This window comes from Podarcis pityusensis, assembly GCF_964106645.2.
Source record: "Podarcis pityusensis genome assembly, chromosome: 18".
In the NCBI taxonomy this organism is placed as follows: domain Eukaryota; kingdom Metazoa; phylum Chordata; class Lepidosauria; order Squamata; family Lacertidae; genus Podarcis; species Podarcis pityusensis.
In genome coordinates, this window is record NC_138043.1 from 12414814 (window position 1) to 12442728 (window position 27915).

Here is a 27915-nt window from a genome sequence, read left to right on the forward strand (position 1 = left end):
GGGAGATCCTCCCTCCTCCTTGCGAGCTCCACGGGTCAAGCGGGATCGGGGCCGCCATTCCCGCCTCGCCTGCGGAGCCTCCTTTGGGCGGAAGAGCCGCGGCTGCTCCGCAGGGGATTCTATGAGCGGCTCCCCCAGGAAAGTCCGCCGGATTCTCTCCTCGGCCCCAGGCCAGCTCCCTCACCAGGAGGCTGGATAGGAGGCCCCTCCAGCGGAGCCCGTGCCTGAGGGACAACGTGGAGAAGGCGCCCAAAGAGGAGCCACGGGAGGAGGAGCCAGCCTCGCTCGCTCTTTCCGGGGAAGGCGGGAAACTTCATCTCCACCAACAGACCACTTTCATTGCGCCATAACGTGTCTCTTAAACTTACGTACCCAAACAAATAAACGCGTTTCGAGGCGAGCGCGCGAGGAGAAAACACACAAAACCGCCTCCAGGCGACAAAATGGCGGCTGCGAGGGCCATGAGGGAGAGGACTACGTTCCCCAGGGTGCTTTGCGAAAGGCCCGCGAAGCTCCGCCGCCGCCTCTGATTGGCCCGGGCGGAGGACTCGATTTCCCGTGGTGCACCGCATGAGGCGGTGACTCCTCCGAGCTTGGCGCGCGGGCCCGCCATTTTGTGCTGCCCTCGCTCTCGCCTTCCCGCCCAGTGCCGGGCGGATTGAATGAGGAGTCGCCGCCATGTCCTCCTCTCCGCCTTCGGCCGCCCCTCCGGCCCCCTCCCCGGGCACCCCCAGAGCGCCGCCGCCGCCGGCCGGAACCCCTCTGTCGCCGACGCGCATCTCGCGGCTGCAGGAGAAGGAGGAGCTGCGGCACCTCAACGACCGCCTGGCCCACTACATCGAGCGGGTGCGCGCCCTCGAGCTCGAGAACGACCGGCTGCTGCTGCGCGTCTCCGAGAAGGAGGAGGTGGTCACGAGAGAGGTGCGCCGCGGAGGGAGGAGGGGCGGCCCACCTCGCGGGGCTGTCGCGCCTCGGGAGGGGTTCGCGAGGGCGACCTCGGCCATCCAGCGGGTCGCGACAGCCCGGCGGTGGGGGCGAGAAGAGCCGCCGCCCCGGCAGCCTCGCTTCGCCACGCCAGGCGGCTCTCCGTTGCTGGCGAGGTCGCCCCGAGGGCATCTAGCTCACCCCGGGAGTCCCAGGAGCAGAAGGGGCGGATCCTTCTGGCGGTTTCCTGGGGGGGGGGGCGTGGGTGTGCATGTGTGCTGTCCTCGGGGATCGCAGGATCTCCCCTCGCGTCGGTTTCTCCCCGCTGCCGGTCCCTCTCAGCCGCTCCCTCCCGGCTTCTTCCCGCCAGAGAAGCTGCTGCCTCTTGTTGCTCCGCTCCGCTCTTGCTCTTTTCTTCCCTCCTCCTGCCTCGGGGCTTGGGTGAGACAGCTGGTCGAAAGTTCTTGGGAGGCCCATCTTACCCCAGCGGCCTCCCAGAGCCTTTTCTGTGCTGGTCCCTTCAAAAAGTTCGGAAAGCCTGGTGGGACAAGAAAAGAAGAAGCTGCTGCCTCCTTTGTCGGGAGGCATCTGTCATCGCCTGCATGCCCCTAGCTCAGCTGCTCCCTTGCTTCCTTCCCGCTTGAGCAGAGATGGGGACCCCATGGCCCTGCAGGTGGGGCTGGGCTTCCCGCTCCTCTGGCTGTGGACAAAGCCTTGTGGCAAAGTGTCCTGTTTCCTGGGGCAGCCTTGAGCTGCGCCATTTCAGAGCTTCAGTTCTGCGCAGGGATGTCCTTGGCCTCCCTTCCAGAGTGGCTGGAATATGGACAGCACGCTTGGTCTGCTTTTCCCAAGGCGTCCAAAGCGCCAAATAAGGACCCAATCCTATTGCTAGGGCAACATTTCTTTTTAGTGGTTGGCTGAGCGCTTCATGTTGCTTCTAATGACACTGAATCATTCTATGGGCAGGACCCCTCAAAATGGCAGAGTTGCTGAGAGGTAGGCTGTTCAGAAAGGAGCAGGAAAAAGCATTTCTGGAGAAATAGGGGCAGGAGGATGAAGATAATAGATGTTGCTGCTCAGGGAGGAGAAAGTGGCTCCCACACTGCTCTTCTGCTGTGGCCTTGGCCTCTTTTGCCCCTTTCCTGCTGTGGCCTGGGGGGGGGGGCTCTTCTCCATGCTTTGGAGGGGGGCAAATGGCACCCACCCTTCTGCTGCTCTGTATATTCCCCAGAGGCAGGTGGGGGTACCTGATTCTCCCCTCTGTGCAGGTGACCGGCATCAAGGCCCTCTATGAGTCAGAGCTGGCGGATGCCCGGAGAGTTCTTGATGAGACGGCCAGAGAGAGGGCCAAGCTGCAGATTGAAATTGGGAAGCTGCGAGCAGAACTTGATGAGCTTGCCAAGAGGTAAGGGAAGCCATGCTGCCAGGATGCTTAGGAGTGAGCATGTCTGGGCCGGAACACGTGTTGCGCACTACCTACTGTGATGTGCTTGTCCCCGCCCACCAGCTGCAGGGGAAGGAAGCAGGGTGGAAAACCCTTTTCAGGCCACGAACCACCTTCTGAGGGAGCCGCCTGTGGTGGGAGGGGCTGGCCACCCACACATCAGAGATTGCTGCACACACATGTGCACACACTCCTTCCCCCACCCTTTGTGCAGGGAAGGCATTCTCACAGTGTGAGGATGCTTTCCACCCAGGGAGAGATTCTCAAGGGACACAGAGAGAGATTTGGAGGGCTGAATTTGGACCCCAGGCTGCAGGCTTCCCAAGGCTGGTCTTGAGGCTATCTGCTTTCCCTGCCTGCTGCTTTCCAGCAGGAAAGCATTCCCTCTCCTTAAATATTGTGGAAAGAATCTGGGGGGGGGGGGGAGCAGGCTGGAGAAAAGGATGCTAAGAGCCCACCAGCCCACACATACACTGTTTTTTGCTCCAAATTACACCCCCACCCCAGGAGCTGCTTCCCTGCAGAAGGTGTGGCTCTCTGGAACTGTTTGCTGCACACCTTTTGCGTGTGACATGAAGTTAGGACCAAAGTTCTCACAAGCTCTTGGTGAGTTCGTTAGCCAGCCTTCATGCTGACATGGGGAATAGATTTGGGACCCAGTGGGTGCAGATCTCCGGGTTTTTTTTCAGGAATCCACGTTGAATGAAACATTCTCTGCTTGGAGGTAAAGTTGCAAGACAATGGAGCATGGACGCTAGGGTTTATCCAGGGTTAGTGTTGCTTAGAGTAGACCCACTGAAAGTAAAAGACATGGCTGACTTTGGTCGTGGGTCTCCTCTGAATAAAACTGAGTTGCTGACAAACCATTGACTTCTCCCTGGTGTGTAAGTTTGGCTGCTCTGCTTGTGGCGAGTGCCATTTTTACTGTCCTGGATATGAGCTTTTAAAATCCTGCGCTCGCTCAGTGGTTTGCTGCTGCATCTGAAAGTGAAATTCTGCTCTGGTCAGCTGCCAGATGCTTAGCATATCAAGGTCTTGCTTTCTGCAAACCTGGAATGAGGCTCCAAATACTTTGCCCTCTGCCTTGCACTGCCTGCGACTCAGATCAGATATTGGTTGGAGGAAGAACGAGGTTTTCTGCGCTTAAAACAAAGAAACATGCACTTTAAAAAATGATGCACATGTTACTTGCCAGGTCCTTCCAAGTCAGTCCTCTGATGGGATCCTGCCTTCCTTTTTTTAAAAAATAAGATTTTAATAATAGTTTTAAAAAATGCATTAAGATAAAAGAACCTAATCTAAATAAGAACAAAACAGAAAGGGGAAAGAGATCACAGTGTCCTTTCTCAAAATCAACCCTTAACTCTTGTCTCACACAGAAAGTGAGCGGCCTTCCCAGCTCGCCCCTGAGAGCTTTCCTTCTCACAATCTTTTACCTGGTTTTTAAAAATTTTTTTAACCTGTTTTATTAAATTTGCTTTGTAACATAACGTTATTATATATATTCTATAAGACAAAGAATATAAAACAAAATTCATACTACAGTGCATAACTACATAACGTTAATATATATGGTTTCTGAAAAAAGGCTTACATAACAAAATCAATTCAATCAATTTTTTTAAAAAATAAAAAATTCCTCCAACCCCCCCCCCCCCGGTCAGGCCTTCCTTCTTCATCCATGTACACAGTCTGTTCATTCGAGCTTGTATGTTAGGGTTGGCTTCCCCCCTTACAGTTCCTGTAAAATGCCCATTTATTTGGGCATTTATTTATTATTTTTTGGCATTTATTTTCCGATCTATCCTCTACCACTATATGTGCAAATATTTCTGATTGTACGTATTTAAAAACATAATCATTCCATTTTTCCATATTCCATTTGGCCTTTTTTTCCCATCCCAAAGCAATAACTGCCATTCCAGCTAGAATCATAATCTTGTACAACTCTTGCTTATTACTTTTTACTTTGTTATTTCCCAGTATTCCCGAAAATAACAAATCCCTATTAACTTCTATGTTTATTTGAAATAATCCAAAAATTACCTTTGTAATCTTTTGCCAATATTCCGTAATCAGATTACATTCCCACCACATGTGTGAATATAGTCCTTTTTCCTGACCACAATGCCAGCATTTGGGACTAAACCCTTTCACTATATACACCATTTGTGCCGGAGTTCTATACCATTTTAATAAAAAATTTCTACTTAATTCTTTATACTTTTCTATTTTGATATTTATATTCTTCATCAGTTCTTGGGCCTTGTCTGGGTGGCTCATACCTTCCTGCTCCCATTTAATCTGAATTATCCTTTTCATTCTTTGTCGCCTATCATCAGTTTATATAACACCCCTGCTATCCCTTTTTCCGTTATTTGTCTTTTGTTCAGCACCATATCTATTTTCATTTCTGTCCTCATTGTTTCCTCTGCTCTTTCTGTTTTTATTAAATCATAGTCCTTGCACTTTCTTTTTTTTTTTAAATAATCTTTATTGCTTTTAAAACTTACAAGAAAAGAAAGAAGAAAATAGGCTAAAGAAAAATACAAAATAGAGCAGAGAAGAAAAAAAAGAGAAAGAAAGGAAAAAACAATACAATACAATAAACAATACAAAACACAACCTTAACACACTAAACTAAACAAAGCAAAAGAACAACAATTTAAAAACATATCATACCATTTCATTACTCTATCTTTCATTCCCTTATTCCATCGACCTCCTCTCACCTCCCTTTTTGTATTCCACTTCTATTACTTGTTTCAGCAATTCCTTTCCATCTTTCTCTATTTTTATCATTATGAATATCTTAACATATTTTGTACCTTATTTTCCATTAATACTGAAATACTTATGCATACCTAGCTCCTTATAACATTTCTGCTAAAGCCATAAAATTTCATTCCAACAATTTTCTAGCACTCATTAAATTTACAATATTTCTATATATAAACTTTAAACTTTCCCAATCTTCTACCACCATCTCTTCTCCCTGGTCTCGGATTCTGCCAGTCATTTCTGTCCAGGTTCATCAACCTGGAGATCTTTTGTCCGAGGCTCTTAAATCTTTTCCAAGTCCCTTCTGTAGTTTTTCTTCATATTCTTTGATGCTGAGGGTGCTGAAGCGCAGGTCTTGGGGGCCCCCCGACCCAACCATGCCCCCATTCCCTCTCGACAGACCAACCAACTCTCCACAGCTAAAACCAGTGTCCATACAATATCTTAAATCATGTTTCAAGGCTCCCCCAGATCCAAAGGCCCCCACAACTCCAATCACCTCCTGACCCAGATTCAGGACCCAAAGGTCAGTAAATCTCTGCATGAAAGAGTCTATCCAACCTTCCTTCTTCAATCCAAACAGGGCTCCAATCTTCAAATTCTGACTTTTTCTATATTCATTCATAAAAGGCCTCCACTTATAGTCCTCAGTTTGCCTCTGTAAAACTGGGGCTTCCACTTGTATCATTTTAGGTTTAACAACACCAACATTCTCCTTCGTCTTCTCCCCAGTTTGTCCTGTCAAGGTAGGTTCCTGTGTCAAATCCTGAACAATTTCTGTATTAATGGTCACTTTTTGTTCCAAATTAGTCACTTTTTGTCCCAAGTTCTCAAGTTTGGTATTCATAGCGTCCATCTTCTTGTGGAGCTGTTCCAACGAATAGCTTATCTTACATAATACAGTCACTAAGGCTCCTTCTGTCAACATTCTTAAAGTCCAAGGTCGATCTCTATTTCACACAGTTCTTATCTTGCAACTGGAAAAACCCCAGCTCCACTCTTGTAACTGTTTCAAAAGCTCCCTCTAGAGGGAAACAGTCTCCACTTATATCAATCCTTTCAAACACAGTTTAAACCATAAAGATAGTTTCTTTTCCTACTTTTTAAACGCAGATGAGTACAATGAAAACAATATATTTCTCTTATTGCTAGCTGTTAAAAACGTCACTCTTTCTGGCAGCCCGTTTCCAGGTTCGGAGCAGTGGTAATTTGGTTTTTCACTCTCTCCTGCAGGCTCTCTAGGTCCAAAATTTCCCCCCTCTTCTCCTGCTTCCAAGGGGGGTTTAATAGTTTTAACTGATGGAGATTTAATCCTTTACAAAAACAAACTTTCCAAGGCTTTAACTTGCAACTTCTTTGCTTCAATCTGTTTACAAAAAAAGGAAGGCGGACTTCCTGTTTAGAACCTTCCCGTTTCGATGCCAAATTAATGAATTTAAGGATCTAATTTTCCGTTCTACTCACGGGTAGTTGTTTAAAATCCAATTGTCCACAGGAAAAAGTCAGCGCTCTCCGGCAACAGCGATGCGGCTTCACTCCGTGAAAGAAGCAGTCAATTCGAAGCACCGCGCCACTCACCCCACTTCGCTCCGGATCCCCAAATCAGGGTTTCCCCGCGAGTAGGCAAGGCACAAAGGGTGCCAGCCGAATCCCAAGTTCACAGGCTTCTCCCGCCTGTGATTTCAGTGGGTCTCCGCCTTCGCCGTGGCGGTCAGACCCTAATTTCTGCGGAGCAAATTCCTCCCGATCGGAGGAACTCCGCCATTGCCTGGAGGCGCCAACCCGGAAGTCATCGTTTCCGTTTTTATTAAATCATAAAGTCCTTGCACTTTCAGCCAATATTGTTTTCCTATTTTTTCTAAAAAAACCTTTTTTTTGTAATTAAATTCCCTTCTTCATTGAACATATCTTTTAATTTGTAAAATCCCTGTTCTTCTAATTTCTTCCACCTTTGACCCTTGCATATATTTTAACAGCATCCACCTTGAGTATGTTGGCATGCATTTCATATTCCAGTTCTTCCAGATTCCTAACCCAGTTTTCCTTGGTCCTATTGTCTCTTAAAAGCCGTATTAATATCTCTATTAAATATCCCTTCTCTTCCTATTCCTTCATTTATTTCATTCTCCAGCCTTATCCATTTAATCCTATTCTTATATCCAATATCTATTAGATTTTTCAATTGGAACGTTTCATAGTAAAATTCTTAAGTTCGGTATTCCCCATCCCATCTCTTCTTGAGATGAATAATTTACTATGTCTGAGGTTCTAACTCTTTTACTTCCAAAAATCCAATTTTTAAATACCTTATTCATGTTTTGAACCATATTTTCCTAATGGGTAGTGTAATTGCTTGAAATAAATATAATAATTTCGGTACCAGAAAGATTTTAACTGCTCTAATCCTACCTAGAATATATAAATTCTTAATTTTCCATGATTTTATATCCTTCTTGATCTTCCTCCACGCTTTTTTGTAATTTACATCTGAAATCCTTGCAATATTTTTAATAATATTTACCCCCAAGTATTTAATTTCCCCCCTATTGATATCCATTATTCTCATTTTTGCAATTTCCTTCTCTTTATTTACATTCCAAAATAAAATTTCAGACTTATCCAGATTTACTCCCAATCCTGACTCCTCTTTAAAGTCCTTCAGGATTATCATAAGTTCTCTTACACCCTCTAAGGGACAGTCTTTGACCTTGGGAGGTCTTCCCTTCCCTGCTTCTCACTCAGGATCCTTCCACTATCCAGTAGGACCCTGCCTTCTCTTGGACAATGTACCCCACAAAGCAGGATCCTGACGTGTGTGGACTTATCGAGGTACGGTGGTACCTCAGGTTAAGAACCTTGCTTCAGGATGAGAACAGAAATCGTGCTCCGGCAGCGCAACGGCAACAGGAGGCCCCATTAGTTAAAGCGGTGCTTTAGGTTAAGAACGGACCTCCAGAATGAATTAAGTACTTAACCCGAGGTACCACTGTATATGCTCTATGTCCACACACCCAGAACAAGCTACTGAGGAATGACACTATTCTACCAGACGCAAAAGTCTGTAAAAGCATAAGGTCCGAGTGCTCTGGCCTCCATGGGGATGGGTGACCCACTGTGGCAGTCCAGGTGACGGTGAGGTTTGGAAAGGTCTGGGAATCTGTTGGGTCGGCGACAGTTACTTTTCCCAGTAGCTAGGATCTCAAGGTTGATGTTACAGGTACTAGTTTCTGTGGAGGTCCCCTTTCCGGTGAAGCAGTGGCAAAGGGGTCCTTTGGTTGGACCTGTTAGGTGAGTATTGGTGAGTAAGGTTCAAAGCAGTTAAGTTCCAGGAGGCAATGTCTCCAGAGTGGTATTGTTCCAGCATTACAGCTACTGGTACTAGCAGAAGACTTTGTTGGAGGTGGCTGGGTGCGTGAGCGCAGATCCAACAGTTCTGGTGGGAGTTTCCTTAGCCATCTGACCAAGAAGTTGGATGTAGGAGTTCTGTTCCCAGAACGAAAGGAGGTCTTGCCCTAGGAAAGAAGGGTCAGCGCCAAGTTGTCAAGATGCAGTGCCAATTGGGTGTAACGGGTCGGTGGTGTTCAGGAGGTGTCTGTCCTTAGCAATTCCCCCATACCTCAAAGGGCCAGCATTGTCCTACACAGGGGTGTGGGAGGGGCTTATGGGGTGGTACCAGCCCTCTAAGTACTCTGCCCCTTTCCAGTCCCGAGTAAGTCCGAGATTCCATAAGCAACAGAATCTTCTTAGGCAAAGTCCTTGCAGCTGAGGTTTCCTTAGTTCCTTATAAAGACATTGGAAGCCAAAGATCAGATTTTCGGAGGGGTGGTGAGAATCTGTACAAGCGTGGGTAGCCCCTCCGGTTTCAACCTCGGTCCAATTTGGGTGTTTGGAGATCTCCCCCTGACCGTAAAGTAGATAGGTCCCGTTGGTGCACCTCAGGTGGTAATACTGATGGTCAAGGGTGAGAATGGCAGACCCCTGTATAAAGAGTTCCCAGTACTGGGTACTACTAAGTTTGGGTAGTAATGAGTGGCGCAACAGAGTTCGTGATTCAGAGTTCGAAGGCAAAGTCCCCCATTCAGTCAGGTTTGGATTTGTCCCCTGAATCTGATTAAAAGGCCGAGGATCAGTTCCATGTTCGATTAGCTGGCAAGGCAAGGAGAATGGAGTGGCGACTGGTAAACCGATGCAGCTGTCAAAATGAAGTGGTAAGCTGTCAAACAAGGGAAATGCAGCGGCGAGTTGTCAGAACAAAGCAGGGAAACGAAGCGGCAAGCTGTTACTGGCGTTTGAGGCGTAGCTTGATCGCAGTCGCGTCTGGGACAACTTCGGAGGTCCAGATGTGCTCGGAGGGGGTATCTGGTCTGGTCTGTAGGGCCCGATCCTGACCCCGATCTGGTCCGGTCTGTTGGGCCCGATCTTGACCCCAACCTGGTCCGGACTGTTCCTTCTCCTCGTCTATGTAGGAGGTTGCAGCAGGAGGCGGGGTGACAAAGGTGTCTTCTCCCTGGCTCTTCTGCACCTCCTGGGGTGGTTGGGCTGCCTTGCACCTCGTGTGGTGTAGCCAAGCGTTCTTTTCTCCAACCTTCACGGCAGTGGGTGAGGTAAGAAGCACTTGGAACGGACCCTCCCAAAATAGCTTCTGGTACACCTTTACCAGGATCCAGTCCCCTGGGTGGAAGGGGTGTTCTGGGACGTTGATTCTGTCCCTCTACGGCAGCATACTTGTGGAGATGTTGCAACCATTTCTTAAGCTGAACAACATAATTAATAAGTTCTGCTTCCCCCACATCAAGTTATGAGAGGGGAAATAGCATGTTATAAACGGGAGACCTTGCCAACAAAGGTCCGTATAGTAAAAGCTATGGTTTTCCCAGTAGTGATGTATGGAAGTGAAAGCTGGACCTGGAACAAGACGGAGATAGACTGAAATTGCAGAGTTTTGAAAAACTAAAAAACAAAGTGTGAGACTGCCTTCATTATTATCAGATAATGGAGGCATTTAAATTGGACAGGAAAATTGGCTTCCAGGTGGAAAGATCCAAATTAGAAACAGAATTGTTAGAACCCAAAACTAAGAATCTGTCAAGAATGTATAACTTGCTGCTGAAATGGAATACTCAGGATGAAACGGTAAAATCGGCTATGATTAAATGGGCACAGGACGTTGGACATAACATTATGTTTGCTGACTGGGAACAGTTATGGACCACAGGTATGAAATTTACGGCATGTAATGCCTTAAGAGAGAATATTATGAAAATGATATACAGGTGGTACATAACCCCAGTCAAGCTTGCGAAAATCTATCACTTGCCCGATAACAAATGTTGGAAATGTAAAGAAACTGAAGGTACATTTTTTCACCTTTGGTGGACGTGCCCAAAGATTAAGGTTTTCTGGGAAATGATATATAATGAATTAAAAAAGGTATTTAAGTATACCTTCCTCAAGAAACCAGAGGCCTTTCTCCTGGGCATAGTTGGCCAAATGGTGTTAAAAAAGGATAGAACTTTATGTATGCAACAACAGCAGCAAGAATACTCATCGCAAAGTATTGGAAGACACAAGAACTTCCCACGCTGGAGGAATGGCAGATGAAATTTATGGACTATATGGAATTGGCGGAAATGACTGGCAGAATCCGTGACCAGGGAGAAGAGTCGATGGAGGAAGACTGGAAGAAATTCAAAGACTATCTTCAGAAACACTGCAAAATTAAGGAATGTTAGAGTGATGTTGGATTGAAAATAAGTGGTTTCCAGCTGTACAGGTTAAAGTTAAGGATAGATTAAGATTAAAGGTTAAGATTAAAGATGTTTAAAGAAATGGAAATTTGATAACAAAAGGGAAAAATTTAAAGCTATACGACATTAAGAGTAAGGATTAGGTTTAAAAAAGTTGAAGTTATATATGTTAACATCTTAGTAAATTAAAGATTGGGATTAAAAAAGTGGAAAAGAAACTGCTGGACAAATAATGTGGATTGGAATACAAAAAAAGGAGGTATGAGGAAGTCCAGAAAATAAGTAATCTAAAATTGGAAATGGAAAAGAGAGTTTGTTTTTAATTGTTATGTTCTGTTTTAATTGTTAAGTTTGGTATTGTTTTTTGTGTGTGTTGTTTTTCTTTTTTCTTTGTTTAAAACCTTAATAAAAAATTATTAAAAAAAAAAGAAAAGGAAGTGAAAGCTGGACCATAAAGAAGGCTGATCGCCGAAGAATTGATGCTTTTGAATTATGGTGCTGAAGGAGTCTCCTCTTGAGAGTCCCATGGACTGCAAGAAGATCAAACCTATCCATTGTTAAGGAAATCAGCCCTGAGTGCTCACTGGAAGGACAGATCATGAAGCTGAGACTCCAATACTTTGGCCACCTCATGAGAAAAGAAGATTCCCTGGAAAAGACCCTGATGTTGGGAAAGATGGAGGGCACAAGGAGAAGGGGACGACAGAGGAGAAGATGGTTGGACAGTGTTCTCGAAGCTACAAACATGAGTTTGACCAAACTGTGGGAGGCAGTGGAAGACAGGAGTGCCTGGCGTACTCTGGTCCATGGGGTCACGAAGTCGGACACGGCTAAATGACTAAACAACAACAACAAAACGGGAGGGTCTCCCAAACAAGAGTTCAAATGGGGATAGTTTCAAAGGTCACGTGGGAGCGCTCCGAATAGTATGGAGAACTAGTGGGAGTGCATTAACCCATTTTAGTCCGGTGGTACTACAAAGGTTTTCCAGTTGAACCTTTACCTCCTGGTTCATGCACTCTACTTGCACTGATGAGGCTGGGTGGTAGGGTGTATGGAGCTCCCACTTTATCCCAAGAGCTCAGGCCACCTGTTGGATTACTTCTGCAGTAAAGTGGGTTCCTCTGTCGCTGTCCAGTTGATAGGGTACCCCATATCGGGGAATGATGTCCTGTAAAAGGGCCCTGGTGACTACTGAAGCGGTTGCTTTCCTGCAAGGGCTTGGCCCCCAGGTGAAGGTGAAGAGGAATTGACTTTCAGGGGCTAGAGGGATACTGAAGAATGCAGAACATAGATCAGCAGCGCTGTACAATGTGGTTCCTGCTTGGATGGCATTTAGGAGGGAATTTGGGTTGCCCAACAGCAGGTGGCGTATTACAAGTTGATTTAAGTTGAGTCAAGTAATTCTCTGCCAAGGAGGTTTACCAGGCTACTGGTTAGAAGGAAGGTGTGTTCCGCTAGGAAGGTTCCCAAAGTAACCTTTGCTGGGTGGGAGAGTGGACACGTGCAGGGTATCCCGTCCAGCCCCATAACCTTCCTGGTCTCCAATTCAGGTTCAAGGTGACTGAGGGTTGAGTATGTGGTTCCCGTATCCAGCAGCCATTCGTAGCGATGCCCATTGATCTCAATCGTGCAAATAGGGTCTTCAGGTGATAGTGCACGGATGGGGCAGATGGTTTGGGTTCACTCGGGATACCCCGCTAATTGTCAATAAAACTCTCCTCCCATCATTATATCGAAAGGAGGAGGTGGCAGATCTGGGAGTGGAGGTGCTTGTTGGTGATAGGGTGCAGCCGAATGGCCTCCGTATCCCTGAGTGGTATGAGGACAGGATGGGAAAGAGGCATAATTATTGCCTCTCATAGGGAGGAGATTTAAATTCCTGCCCCGGAAGTTTCCTGTGTTGAGGTATGGGCAGAACTTCTTTATGTGTCCCTCTTCTTGGCAACGATAGCAACCCCCTCCGGAAGGGCCTCAGGGTTCTCGTCCCTCCATCATCTGGTGCCCCTACCCCAGTAGGAAGTGGGTTCCATGCTCAGGGCTAGCACATGTTCGCTCTCCTGCTTGGGCTCTTTTTCTCTCGTCGCGGGTGTTAAAGATAGATTTTGCTATTGATAGATGGAATCTCGCTTATACTTTTTCCATTGTAGCCAATCTGCAGGTTGAGAGCCTTTCTAATATCTGTGTTGGCTTGATCTTTGAAGAAACCCTTCACTATGACTTCATGCTGGGATTTTTCCGGGTCTATTCATCCCCAAGTCTTAATAGCTGATACAAGCCTCGTATAATAGTCAGAGGGATGTTCATTTGGTCCTTGTAGGATGGATTGGACATTGGTCCAATTGACAGTATGCTGCCCAACAGCTTTTATACTGTCTAATATAGCCTTTTTTGGAGATATCTAAACACCAGATCCCATTTTCAGTGTTGTAGTCCCAGGTTGGCTCATTTCGCAGAACGTGAGTCATGAGTGCCTTCACCCCTTGGGGTCGGTTTGTCTGATAGTCTGGGAGTTCTAGTGCCTCTCCTGCCTTTGTTAGGATGTCTGCCTTCTCAGCTTCATTAAAGAGAGCGTTCAAGAGAACGTGAACGTCTGGCCACATGGGTTTATGAGTGGAGAAAATGGTGCTCACTTGCCGGTGGCATTTATCTGGGTCATCTCTTAAGGAGGGCATTTGGTTTGACCAGGTGACTAGGTCTGCAGTATAAAAGGGGTGGTGTGTATATACCATTCAAGGAGGTCCGTTAGCTTCTAAAGGTGGGATTGGTAGTGCCTTTAGAAGCAACTGAACCGCTGACTGGCTAGAGGTTCCGGGTGGCTCAATTGGTTCTTCTCATTGGATAAGGTTTTCTGGTGTGGTGCCCTTTTTTGCCTTGGTTTGTTGGCAAGTGAGTACCTTGCTGGTGCCCCCCTGCTCCTCCTCCCCTTTGCTCAGTGTCACTGTCTGAGTCATTGGTAGGGGCTGATGGTGCTGCCCCTTGGTAATAAAAGGGGATCAGAGCCTGTTCGATGGAGTCATCGGTCGGGAGTCCCTTGTGGGGGGGGAAGGTTTTTCTGGTTTTAGCAGGGTAGTTGTAGTGATGGAGCTTCGTGAGGAGCCTGAAGTATTCCTCTAACTGCCTCAAAGGTGGCTAGGTACTCTAGTTGGCGAGGTTTCTCTTCCATCAAGTGCTTTCTTGGGGAATTTAAGCGGTCCCTGTTAAAGGATCCATCCGGTGGCCAGTGCAGTTCGGGTTTCGCGGAGGCTATACCGGTGGGCCAGGACTCTCTGCATAGATCTTCTAACTTCTGCTTAGACAATAGTCTATGTCCCAGTATCAATTTCCAATAAGTTAGTACAAATTCAAGAGGGGAGTCAGGGTCCCTCTGGGATTGGGATGGCTTCCGTGAAGCCTTCCTCCTGGAGGGAGCCCACTCATGTTTGGAAGCTTGGGTACCCATTTCTTAATTCATGCGTGTCTAGGATAAAAAGGGGAAAAGAAAAGGGGGGTCGGTAAGGGCTCCAGTTAACCTGTATAGGGGTTTTCTCACTGATTCTTCTATCCTCCTTAACCAACAAGTTTCACAGGGTTTCCCTCGAGTCCTGAGCTATCTGGCCTCTTCCCCAGACCTTCGGCACTCATCTTTCCTTTTTCCTTATTCCCCGGGTGTTTTCTCACTCTGCCCTGTCCTGCCCAGTTCCTCCCAGGTTATCCCTCCTGGTAATCTCCTACCTATCATTGCAAACTTAAGAAAAGGGACCTTACTGGATGCCTGCACCTTGCGGTGCCAGCTCTGGCAACCCCTGGATGGATTTTTGATCCGGAATACCCCCCCCCCCCCCCGCTTTCAGATGCGGGCTCATGCACGAGACACGTTACATGGCACGACTGGTGCGGCTGGGGTTCAGACAGAAAAGGCAGTCCCTTCGAGCCCCTTGCTTTCAATAGGACACCCGTTTGCAGAGAGGTGGGTTTTTGAGCCAGTCCTCTCCGTCTTATTTTCAGGCTCCTAATGGGGCAGCTGGCTGGAAGTTCAGAAAAAGAGCTCCAGCCCCTTGCTTTCAATGAGATGCCCGTTGCAGTGAGGTGGGTTTTTGAGCCGGTCCTCTCCGTCTTACTTTTGGGCTCTCGATTGGTGCGGCTGGCTGGAGGTTTTAAGATAAAGAGATGGAGCTCAGAACTCCCCTCTCGAGTTGAGCAGTGGTCCATGGTCTCTCGCACAAACTGTACCAAGAGAAAGGTGAGGAAGAACGATAGATAAGAGGTCAGAGAATTCAGTTGCCAGGACATCACCACTCCCTTTCCAGCAGTGCATTGGATTTTAACCTATACTTGCGCGTCTTCTGTTGTGATCCCGGGATTGATGAATAAGCCAGCCGGATCTCCCTTTGCTCCCTGGTTTGGCCTCTCGAGGCTAATTGATTACCGCCCCTGAAGATGGCCAGGGGTCCAAAGGGATCTTCCCAGGCAAAAGGGGCCCGGTGCCAGATGAAGATTTCAGCCACACAGGAGAACCGCAGCCCCACATTGGGTGCCAAACTGTTATGGAAAAATCTAGGTGCGAGGCTGCTCAGCCATCTAGCTCGTCGGGCAGAGCCCTTGGGTCCCTGTGGAACAAAGAAGGAGCTCAGCCAACAACCGGAGTAAATTGGTGAAGATCCACATTTACTGAGCAACAGGTTCAAAAGGAGATTGAACCTCAAGGATGGGGTGACAAGGACTTTTTAAAACTTCACACTATCTCCCAAGATACAGTTCAAAAAACATCATCGCTATTATATCATCACTACATCAGAAAAGGGGAGGGTTAAACATGATTAACATATTGGGTACGAGGGGAAAACATGCAAATACAGGATATGTATTGAGAAGCACATTCTAAGTACCTACAATAAGAAAACAATAGGAACTTGGTTTGCAAGCCCGGAGGAAGGGCTTGGCCGGTGAATTTGGCATCAATAGGGTCTTTCCTGTGTGTACGTGTTCTCTCACTTTGGGGTTTATGGCGAGTACCAGGTGGTTTCCAAGTCCTCGGATAATAAAGCAGATTGGCAGTGGAAGCCAAAGAATTGGTGAAACTAGTGATTTTCTATGAATTTCTATGTGTTTTTTAGGCTTTTAAATATGGTAGCTGTCCATTCAGAAATGACTGGTTATGCTGTATCAAGTTTGATTGGATTAACAAGGTTACGAGGTTTCAATAGATTCAGTCCATTGTTCTCTCAGCGGAGAGCTGTCAACAGCTTATCAGAGAGCAAATGAGGCGTGCAAGAGCTCGAGCTGAGCTGCTTCTGTAGAACCAAAGCGTTACATTGATTGGCTGGAGGCTGCATTTGGCGCGGTCTGATTGGTTGGAATGCATCCTCATGTAAATAGAATGTTCATTCACAAAATACACTGGCTGTTTATCCGATCTACTCATGGAAAGAATGGGGCGCAGGGAGGGAAAAGACACCATTATTTTCGGGGCTTGGGTTTCGTGTGGTGCTTGGTGCAATACAGTGAAGGGATTAGGGGGTCTCTGCAGGGCAGGGTGTCCTTGAAGTCATTGCCTCGAGCCCTCCAAAGTCATCCTTGGAAGTAAGACCTCATTAATATGCCCCCCCTTCCGTTCTGTAACAAATGTCTGTTGCAATCTTCAATGTCTGCTTGTTTGATTCTCATCTCTCTGCTTTCTATTTCCAGGTGGCTTACCAGTTCATCCAATTTCTTATTGATGCATGCGTTCTCCTCAGTATTGCTCTATTCTTTCTTGCATTTGGTTCTTGTTCTCTAGAGCTTTCATTTTGGAGGTTAGATTGTTGCTTAATATCTGCAGGGGAGCCACTGTGGCCTTCAGTGTTTCTGCTAATCTCACTTCCATTTCCATTAGTTGCTGGGTGGTCATCATCTTGAAGGGGTGTTGGGGTCTCAGCGCTATTTGCCATCTCCCTGGTTGGTGTCCTCTCAATCTCTCTAATGGTTTTGGTTTGAGTCTACTTGGCATCCTCTTGGAGTAGGGCGTGTTGCGGTTAGGAGTTGTGGTGGTGATGGTTCCTGGATGTTGTTGGGTTGCTGAGCTGAACAGGCGTTGTTGACTGGTGGCTTTTACAGAGCGTTCGGGTTAGGTGGCCGTTTGTGTCGAGTCTAGGCTGTGTTTTAAGAACTTCTCTGGGGTTCACGTGGTCACCTCAGCAGTGCCACCAGAGTGGGGGGTAGGTAAGCTGACAGGCGTGTAGACCAACAGACAGACAGTCGCATAAAACGGGGTTGGGTTAACAGACAGAGATGCGAGAGACCAGAGGAGTGGGCCAAGGGAAAAATGTGTTTGAGGGAGGTTATTTGTGGGTGCACCCATGTGTACACACCTGCACACTTATATATGCTAAAGGGATACTAGGGTCCAATGAAGGTGGAAGGCGGGGTTAAGAACAGGACCAGACAAAACAGAATATAGGCAAAGGGTGGAGGGAAAAGAGAAAGAAGAGAAAAGAGAGAAGAAACAAAGAAAAAGAAAAGGAGGGAAGAAGGGGAGATTAGAGTAAAATAAACGGAAAAAGAAGAGAAAGTAGAGTAATAACAGTGGTTATAGATTGCAGTGATTTAGCTATAGTATGAGAGGGGAAAGTATACTACAGTGGTATGTGTGTAAGAGTGTATGTGTTTTCTTTAAAGAGAGGGGGGAAAGGGGGCGGGGATGTAGAGAGGGAGGGGGAGAGAGAAGGAAGAGGAGACATGGGAAGAAGAAGAGGGGGTGGGGAGGGAGAGGTAACTGTAGCTGTGGCAGTGGTGTGGGGGGGAAAATGTTTTAAAGGGGGGTGGGGGGGGAGAAAGGGCTCCCCCTTCAAAAACAGACCGACACACAGGCTCTACTTCCTTTTTTTTATACTAATTTTTATTGATTTTCAAATATACATCTAATTCCATATCAAAATTTTTCACAAATTATCTCTTTTGGACTTCCTTCAGCTTCTCTGACAATCATCCATATTTAATTTTTGATCATACATTCCCTTATTTAGTATTGCCTTTAAGTATACCCTCCCAATCATATTTCATTTTGACAATACTCCTCAAATTTCACAGAACTTCTTGAAACCCCACCAGCGTTGTTTGCTCATCGCATATACTTTTCAGATACTCGACAAATTTCCCCAGTCCTCGATGAACTTTTGGTCACGTAGATATCTGATCTTCCCAGTTAATTTGTCCAGTTCTGCATAGTCCATCAGTTTCATTCTCCATTCTTCGAGCGTTGGTAATTCCTCCTGTTTCCATTTTTGGGCCAATAATATTCTTGCTGCTGTTACTGCGTATTGGAAAAGTTTACAGTCCTTTCTATGTATTTCATTTCCTACCATTCCTAAAAGAAAAGCCTCTGGTTTCTTTACAAATGTATATTTTAACATCTTTTTCAATTCATTATATATCGTCTCCCAGAAGCCTTTCACTTTCTTACAATCCCACCACATATGATAGAATGTCCCTTCTTTTTCTTTACATTTCCAGCATTTATTACATGTCTTAAACATTTTCACTAATTTTGCTGGTGTAATGTACCATCTGTATACCATTTTCATAACGCAGTACATATACCTTTAATGCAGTACATGCTGTGAATTTTAAATTTTCCTTCCATACCTTAACCCAGTCATCAAACTGTATATTATATCTAGATGTCCGCAAGCCTTCCGTGCCCGGCGGGAGGTCCCACCGGGCGCGCAAGGCTTGGGGCGGCAGCCTGCAGCCCGAAGCACGGGGCGCACTGCAGAGCACGCCCCGTGCTTCGGGCAGATGTCCGCAAGCCTTGCGTGCCCAGCGGGAGCTCCCAGGCTCGCAAGGCTTGCGGATAGCAGCCTCTTCTGGGGTCGGGGGAAGCTCAGGCTTCCCCCGCCCCAGCCCCGCAGCTGGGGGGGGGGATAATTTTTTTTTATTCATCCCCCCAAAAAAAACCCCCCCGAGGTGCATCCTATGGGCCAGTGCGCCCTATAGGGCGAAAAATATGGTAATTTCCAAATGTAGCCGTTCCCCACAAATCTAGGAGGTAGTTTTCCTGTCACCCTTTGTGTGCGTGTATATACGCACATGAAAGACACAGAGGTCATATGTTTGCTATGCAGGAACACTTCCCTTGCTGTCTGTCAGTTCGGCTCTGATTGCCAGAGGCAGAACGACCTGGTGCTGCAATGCTTTGAGGAGGTGCTCTGCCCATAGCCCCAGGGTGAGGAGGGGCCAGATCTTGCAGGAGTTTGTTACGACTCGGATGACAGTGGAAGCTGCTTTTGAGTCTTCCTTTCTTTCCTTCCTTAGCTACAAAAAGAAAGATGGGGAGTGGTCCACATCTCAGGGCCGCATCAAGGAGCTGGAAGTCCTCTTCCATCGGAGCGAAGCAGAACTCACGGCAACCCTGACAGAGAAGCGCAACCTGGAGGCGGAGGTGGCCGACCTGCGTGCACAGCTGGCCAAGGTAAAGGGGGGGGGGTTACCACAGCAGAGGCAGAGAGCATCCTGAGAAGCAGCAGGGAAGGGGCCGTCTGCAGTCGCTCCATAGGCATCATCTTCATCCCTGGTTCCCGATTTCCTGATCCCAGAATAGCCTGGCTGCGGGTCAGCTGTGTGCAAGGGCCTCCCTTGTCTCTGGGCTGAGCTCCTGCTGCTTTGAGTCTCTTGCTGATGCTAAGATGCCAAAATGAAGTCCCGGCACCAGGTTCCTTGGCTCCAGTGGTCTGGCAGCGTGAGGAAGCCAGAGGCTGTTTCCCTCATGGCCTACTTGGAACCATGGGAGTCCTTGGCTGAGTCCTTGGGGTTGCCCCAAACTTGAACAAGGCCTAAGAAATGCTGGCGTTTCAGCACCTGCCTGTAGCCGAAGGAACACGTTGGGAGGTTTCATCCCTCCCCCTCCCCCCACCATTTCTCACTCCAGGAGCTGTGTGGAAGCTGTTCCTCTCTGGACCAAATTATTCTTTGTCAGGTGCTGAAATTTGTCCTCCTGTTTGCTCTGATGGTGCTAATGTGCCACATGAGGCTCATCTTGGACGGGGACAGGGCTTCTCTAGGAGTTGCTGACTGCTGGTGTCTGTTTTGGGGGTGGAGGCACACTATCTGGGACTCCCTCCGCCTACATGGTTGAACTCCTTCCACAAGGAGTACTCATAGTCAGTATTTGCATGTCTAAATTGGGAGGCCAGTCTGCGGCAGTGCTGCCAACAGCATAAGGTGCTGTGCTAAGTGCCTTCTCAGAGCCCCCAGCCACCCTGCTTGGTTGCATCCAGCAAGGCTGCAGAGGCCTTGGCTCTGAATGGGCTTGGAAAAGGCACAGTCAGAATTAGGCCCCTATGCAGCTGCTAGAACTGCATGTGTGAATTGAGGCTGACCATGTCTCGTGTTGAGCCAAGAGGTTGGGCAGGCAGTGGGAAGTGTGCAGGACCCATCTCCAGCACCACTCCCCTGGACATTTGGACACTTGCTCCCCTTTCACACTCTCTGACTTCAATGCCTTTCCCAGTCAGAAGATGGTCATGCTGTGGCAAAGAAGCAGCTGGAGAAGGAGACTCTGATGCGGGTGGACCTGGAGAATCGCTGCCAGAGCCTGCAAGAGGAGCTTGACTTCAGGAAGAACATTTTTGAAGAGGTAGAACCTGCTGCTGCTGGGTTGCTTGGGCTGCGGCTGCCATTGGGTGGGGTGGGGTGAGTGGCAGGGAGGGAGAGGAGACGGGGCCCCCTTCTCCATCACGGTCCTGCTGGGATTGAGCTGTGAAGGAGAAGGGTCCCTTTGAGCATGCCAGGGAAAAGTAGCCACCTATCCTGCTGTTGGTGTTCCTCACATTTGTCCCCACCAGGAGCATTTTCCCTGATGCCTTTTTTGCTTTGGTCACCAGGGAGCAGGGTGTGCACCCAAGGAGCTTCATTCCTTTCCTCCGAGTCCCTCTCTTATGCTGGAGGCACTTGTGTGACCCTGTATTGGCGGTGGGGGAGCAGGAGTCCCTTCAGACCCCAGCTGGCAGCTCAGAGGTGCAAAGGGCAGGCTTGGTCCAGCACCCAGATCACTCCCCAGCCCAGATCTTGGGGCTGGATGTGAGGTGGGGACGGTGGCACCTGATGACTGGATTTCCTGGATGTCTGCAGTGGGTCATGCCCACCCTTGGGACCTGCTGCTTGGGGCTGGGAGGCAGGAGACCTCTCCTACCACCCAATTCCCTCTTGAGGTTTCCCTGCATTTTATGAATCTTCCTGGAATAGGCATTTGCCAGCACTCTCCACCCCGAATGGGCGTGAGAAAGTGAGTGTGATGATGTACCTCTCAGTCTTCCTGTTGTGTTTGGGCTGGTGTTTCCTGGACGGGGGCCTTGAGGAGTGGTCCTTGAGGGCCTTGGTTCCTGCAAGGGGTCTTGCGAGCCTGAGCCCTGGCCTGGGTTTGCTCCCCACTCTCAGGAGGTGCGGGAGACACGGAAGCGGCACGAGCGCCAGTTGGTGGAGGTGGATAGCAGCCGCCAGCAGGAGTGCGAGTCCAAACTCTCCCAGACGCTAGAAGACCTTCGCCGGCAGCATGACGAGCAGGTCCGGCTCTACAAGCTGGAGGTGGAGCAGACCTACCAGGCCAAGGTGAGGGAGGAGGCAGGTGCTGAGGGGGCTGGGAAAGGCTGGGCGTGGGAGGGGGCTGCTGTCCATTTGGCCTTGCACTCCTTCCACGTCGGTGGCCAGGAGTGCTTCTGGGCAGCTCTGTTCAAGGGGCTTCAGGAGCTCCCTCCTCCTGGAATCTGTTGCTCTCTGTGGTGTTCCTTGGCGTTGGGGGCTGGGGGGGGAGTGCCCAGTGCCTTGTACAGCAGATCTCCAGGCAGAAGAGCCCTGGGAGCAGCCTGACGCTTTCCTCCATCTCCCTTCAGCTGGAGAATGCCAAACTCTGCTCTGATCAGAACGACAAAGCTGCCAGTGCTGCTCGGGAGGAGCTGAAGGAGGCCCGCGTGAGGATTGAATCCCTCAGCTACCAGCTTTCAGGGCTGCAGAAGCAGGTGAGGTAAAGGGAGCCTCTCACACCCCCTTCTGCCTTCCAGTCCCAGCTCTGGACTGGCCGGGGCTGTCCTGGTCTCACAAAGCTACCTTGTACTACGTGTGCCCTTTTATACCTCCCGGAGAAGCTCCTGTGTTTATTTGTAGTAACTCCTTTCAGCTCAGGACAGTGTTTCTCGTATGGGATTGTTCAAGTGTTCCTTTCCAGTCGATTGTTTCTGAGCCAGGCCTTCCCTGTGGGGTTGGCCCTGCCCTTGGGCTGGGTGAGGGAGGGGGTGCTTGCACAGTGCTTTGGCCCTAGCCCCCCTTTCCTTTCACAGTGCCCTTCCACCCGGGAGGCTTTCTATCTCTGGGTCCCAGGCCAGTGCTATTCTTTCTCCTGCAGGCGAATGCCGCAGAAGACCGGATACGGGAGCTGGAGGAGCTGATGGCTGGTGAGCGAGAGAAGTTCCGGAAGATGCTGGACGCCAAGGAGAGGGAGATGACAGAGATGCGGGACCAGATGCAGCAGCAGCTGATGGAGTACCAGGAGCTCCTGGATGTCAAGCTGGCCCTGGACATGGAGATTAGCGCCTACCGGAAGCTCCTCGAAGGGGAAGAGGAGAGGTACGGAGGGAGGAAGCAGGGAGAGAGAGGAAGGAGCAGAGCGCACATGGGTGCTCCTCTGTGTTGGGCAGTGGCGCCAGCAGCTTGGTTCTTTGCCTGGATGGGCTGCAGGCCCTTCCCTCATTGCTCTTGCCCGCTGACCCTTGCCTGCCTTTCCCTGCCAGGCTGAAGCTGTCCCCCAGCCCCTCAGCCCGTATCACTGTCTCGCGGGCCACCTCCTCGTCCAGCAGCGGCATTTCCGCCACCCGCTCCTCCCGGGGGAAGCGGAAGCGCCTGGAAATAGCAGAGGAGCTCTCTGGCAGTGGCTCCAGCGGGTTGGGCACCAGGAGCAGCAGTGCCAGCAGTAGCAGCGCCTTCCAGACTTCCCAGCAGGCTTCTGCCAAGGGCAGCATCAGCATCGAGGACGTGGACCCAGAGGGGAAGTATGTTCAGCTGAAAAACCGCTCTGACAAGGTAGGCTGCGGGAAGAGAGGTCTTGGCTCAGAAGCACTGTTGGGGCCTTCAGGCTTCCCTCCTTGACTGGCCTGGCCCTGGGGCTGGTTTTGCTGCTCCCTGAGTCCCGCTGCTTCTCCCTCAGGATCAGTCTCTTGGGAACTGGAGGCTGAAGAAAAAGATTGGCGAGGGAGAAGAGGTGGCTTACAAATTTACCCCAAAATATGTCCTCCGGGCTGGGCAGGCGGTCACAGTAAGTCATGGTTCTTTCCTCAGGAGAAAAGGCCTCCTCATTGGAAGGGAGGGTATTGGTTGCCCAGTATCCAGAGACCTCCTCACGCTCTGCCCACCTTCCGTGCCCGACGCAGAACCTCCTTGGTTGTTTCCTGCAGCCTGTGGAGAAAAGGCTCCCTGCGACTGGGGGGTGGTCCCTGCAGGAAGCCCAGATGCCTCTGCCACTTGGAGGGCTGGCCATTGGGGTCAGCTTGGAGGGCTGCTCCCTCTGGCGTGGTGAAGGATCAAGGGTGCCCTGCCTGTGAATGAGGGAGTCTCTTTCTTGCTAGATCTGGGCAGCTGATGCTGGGGTGGCCCACAGCCCACCTTCTGTCCTTGTGTGGAAGCACCAGACCAGTTGGGGCACCGGGACCAGTGTCCGCACCTACCTGGTGAACTCTGATGGAGAGGTAGGTCCTCCGAAGGGGGGCACTGTGGGTGGGGGGCTGGAGGTGCTGGAGAAGCCAAATAGTGAAGAAAAGGTTGCCTAGCTTTTGATGCAAGGACATGACAAAGAAGCTGCCTTTGAACATTCACTGAGCACCTGCTACACTCAACATGAGCTGCGTTTCTCCTACTTCTTCTCAGGAAGTTGCTGTGAGGAGTTTGACTCAGTCATCTGCTGTGCTGCAGGACAACGGGGAGGAAGATGAGGAGGCAGAGTTTGGGGAGGAAGACCTCTTTCACCAGCAGGTAGCTGGAAGAAAAAACACTTCCACCCACCCACCAAGGGTTGAATCGATTGGGGCCTGACTGCAGCCATGGCTTGGGGGTGGTTCCAAGGAGACAACGGGGTACCTTGGTCTCTCCCAAGGGGCAGCTGCGCGCGCTCTCTCTCTCTCTCTCTCTCACACACACACACACAGCGAGGCTGAGCAGCTTAGGCCCAGCCTTTTAGTTATCAAAGGTTAAGGAGTTGGGAGTTGACTCTGCTCAAGAAAGGAAAGTGAAGAAATTGGCCAAGTCAGGAGTCTCTTCCTCCCTGGGGTGGCAGAGGGAGCGTTCCTGGGTCTTGACTCACTTTGAAAAGGGGAGGACTTGTGAGGGTAGATTCTGGGAGGGAGGGACTCCCAGCTGCTCATCTCTGCTGTGGGTGGTGCCCAGGAGCTGCTCTTCTTTCCTTCCTGCACCCAACTGGCTGTGGCACACACACCCTGCCTCTCTCTAGGGTGGTCGGTCCCCAAGTGGTAGAAGCTGCTAAGAGGACAGCTAGGCTGAGCTCTATCCAAGTTGCCTCTCTGATCTTTAGCCAGGGCAGGAGAGAGGGTTCTGCCGGGGCCACCTGGGGAGCTTCCTGATGCCCCTCCTTCCTTCTCTATCTCCAGGGGGATCCCAGGACCACCTCCAGGGGCTGCACCGTCATGTGAGAGGAAGGGAAACCGTCTCTGCTCGTCTTTTCTCCTTTTTTTGCTCTGCCCAGGGACTCTGCCCAGAGTCACTGAAACTATTTTTATACATTGCATATGATCACTCCTTTTTTCCTTTCTTTCTTGGAGATGGTTCCTTAGTAAACTTCTTAAAGAGAGAACTTGAATCAGCCAGAACTGCCACCATCTTTTGAAGATTTGCTTTCCCTTTGCAATGCCTGTGGTCTACTTTGTTGTCTTACTTGCAAGCCAAAGAGTGATGCAGCTCCAGGAGTTTCCAGGGAAGAGAAAGCATGGCTGAAGTTGTCACTCTGGAGTGGACAGTCTGCTTCTGTGGCCCTCCTGTTCTTGTACTGGGGGGAGGTGGTCAAGCGGTGACCCTGGGTGTAAGCCTGCCTGTGCCCTCAGGGGCAACCCCAGTGGTTGTGCAGATAAAACCAGGTGGCAAATGTGAGGATTAATGATATTTTCATGCCATTGACCCTAGGTGTGCCTCAGAAGGCCTGGAGCTCCTAGGACAGAATGACTCTTGAAACAGTTTGGGCAGCTCTGTGGAGCATGGAGGTCTCAGAAGCTGAGATGAAGTGAGAAGCACTGATTTAAGGCAAGGCTTGTTTGAAGTCATTGCAGAACTTCCTCTGCCTAAGTTCTGCTGCCATGCTTTCAAGCAGGGAACAATCCTAACCATGTCTACTCGGAAGTAGGTCTTGTTGATTTCAGTGGGGCTTACTCCCCAAGTGAGGTTAAGATTGCTGCTTCCTTGCGGAATGACCCTAGAAACAGGGTTGTATCAAATCAAGTCAAAGGCCCACTGAATCCAATGGATGCAACTCACTTGAAGGCCAGCCCTTACGAAGTCTAGATTTTGTGGGAACTGTTTCTGCCCTCAAAATCCAGAGTTGAGCCCTCACACAAGACGTGTCGGATGCTGAGATTTCGCTTGGAGGTCTGTGTTGCTCCATCCTCTGCAGTAAAAAACCAGAAGCGACTTGTCTGCTTGTCTTGCCACTGGAGACCAGTGGTGGGTGGGGATGTGGGACATCTTCTGCCGAGTCCCTCTTCCTTGCAGCTCGCTCCACACTGCCCAGAGGGGGCAGAGGCAAGCTCAGTGTTGCACTGTGAGCAGTGTTGCCCCATGCCTCAATGGGTCCCTCCCATTGGGCAGCCTTGCAAGTTCCAGGGTGCTTTGTTTGGAAGGGGAGTTTAGGGAAGATGCTGCCGCTGCTTACTCTGCCCTGATCTGCACCACCTCCCAGAGTGAGAGGACAAGGTATGGGCAGGTAGGTGATAAGTATTTGGAGCAGGTGGGCAGTGACCCCCTCCTAGGGCAGCTCAGCTCCCCACCCCACCCTTGGTCTTGCAGAATCCTTGGCACAGCTGTTCTCCACCAAAGAAGCTGCCTTGGCTGAGCAGCACCTGTCCAAAGGTGGTGTGTGATGTTCTCCCGGCAGCCCTGGATCCCCTTGAGGGGCAAGCAGGGCTGCGTCTGGGGCAGAGTTAGTGGCGCCAGCAAGCAGCATATCCCATTTGCAGCAGTGAGGGGTCGGAGCTCCTGCCACCCACTCCTGGGACCCCAGGGCTCTGGCTCAGCCCATGATGCTTTTAGTGGCACGTGTACAGAGAGGAGATACAGCCCTGCAGATATTCTGGTTCATAGGGTCTTGTGGGGAGGGTGGGAGGGTTGCCGGGCAAGGCTTTGGTGCAGAGCAAGTTGGGTGGGAACGGATGGGTTGGGGAACAAAATATTCTACTTTATATTTAAAAATAAAAACAAAAAAACCAGAGGTGCTAATATTCCACGGGTATTTTAATGATGCCACGTGGTAGAGAAGCATATTAGATTTAGAAGTTGAACTCTGTTTCATGGAGCCACTTGTGGAAAGCATTCCTTTTGGAAGTATGGCTTCTGCCTCCCCCTCTACCGCATGACGCTCCTTCTGCTCAGCTTGACCAGGGGGCTGAGGGTGTTTGCCATAGACATTGCTCTCTTGTCCCTCTGAATTCTGTTTCTCAGGTCCGGCTTACAAGCTTCTTGGCCACCTGCTGTGCTCACAGCTGCTCTTCCAAGGCCAGTCTCCTTGTTCCTGTGAATACTAAAGATGTGAAGGTGCAAATGTACTACTGGGCTAAGCAGGCTGCTCTTCTTGTGCTGGCCTGAGCCAGAGGGGAGGAGGAGGGGGGTTCCTGACTGCTCTGCAAAGCTGAGCCAGGGACCTGAGCAGAGTCCCCAAGTGCTGCTGTTTGCCATGCACTTAGGGTGGCCACCGGCTGTGGAGGGCACCCTCCTCTTGGTCTCCCTGACCCCCCTCCCAAACCGCCGTTCCAGAACAGTTGCTGTGAAAATGCCAAGGCCAGTGTCAACCGCTCCTTGCACTGTCTCCCTCGGGCTCAGGCTGTGTCAGGGAGTGCAGAACCAGAACCAGGAGCTGAGCGCTGTGAAAAGCCTTCAAAGGGCTGAGCCCAGCAGCGTCCAGCCTTTACGATCAGGACGACCTTGGCTAGGGTCCCACAAGGTTGATGTCCCTCACCTCACTTTGAGCCGTGTTCAGCCCGGATGGATCTCGTCCCACCAATCCAGTGGTCCCCAAATCCCACTTTCTGTCTCTAGGTGGGAGCCCATCTGAGAGGCCAGTTCCCTCCTGGCCTCAGTTTCCACTCTGTTTGCTCCCACTGGGGAGTGGAGGTGTTGGGCTGCAACCTGAGAGACAGAATGTTTGGGGGCGGGGTTGCCCTTAGAAAAAGCAAATTTATATTTTCTCTGAGCTGTTATTCACATATGGTTATTAGAAAATTTTAATGCTGCCTTGAAACGCTAAAGTCTAGAGAGCAAACCCTTACAAAGATGTGGAAAACCTCTGGGTTGCTTGCTGGGGGATGGGGGTGAGTCTTTGCTTCTCACCATAGCAGTAGGATGACTGAGCATGTTTCCACTTCCTGATGTCTTGGGCAGACTGCTCTGTGGGCGAAACACACCTGCCCGCCCCATTCCCTGTCAATTGACACTAAATCCACAAGCAATAAGCTATTTGAAACTCTAAAGAAGTGTTGCAAACTTTGCCTCTCTTCATTCAGAAAGGATTTCCTTATTATAACTTTTATTTTTGTAGAGTGAATTTCTGACTTGCAGGTTTTGTTCATGAAGCAGCTGTTCTGCATGGTGGCAGGAAAGACTTGGAGTGCACGCTGCGGAAGAGACGGCGTTGGCATTGCCCATCCTTTGGAGGAAACGGATCTAGACGTTAGCATTTCAAATTTGTTTTGCTTTATTATGGATATGCATGCCAAATTCTGTCTTTTTCAAGGATTTGTAATATACCTTTTCTGACTGGAAACCTTTTGTACGAAACACTCCAATAAATGTTTTGCATTTTTA

General features: G+C 49.5%; 1 protein-coding gene across 1 annotated transcript; it reads left to right on the plus strand.

The window, feature by feature from the left end:
- On the plus strand, nt 1–27915 carry LMNB2 (lamin B2). The gene is made up of 12 exons (XM_080988672.1): nt 1–921; nt 2193–2329; nt 19168–19324; nt 20363–20488; nt 21289–21459; nt 21741–21866; nt 22250–22470; nt 22635–22923; nt 23048–23155; nt 23466–23585; nt 23764–23868; nt 24501–27915. The coding sequence occupies exons 1-12, from the start codon at nt 679–681 to the stop codon at nt 24540–24542; spliced, it is 1845 nt and encodes a 614-aa protein (XP_080844798.1). The 5' UTR covers nt 1–678; the 3' UTR covers nt 24543–27915.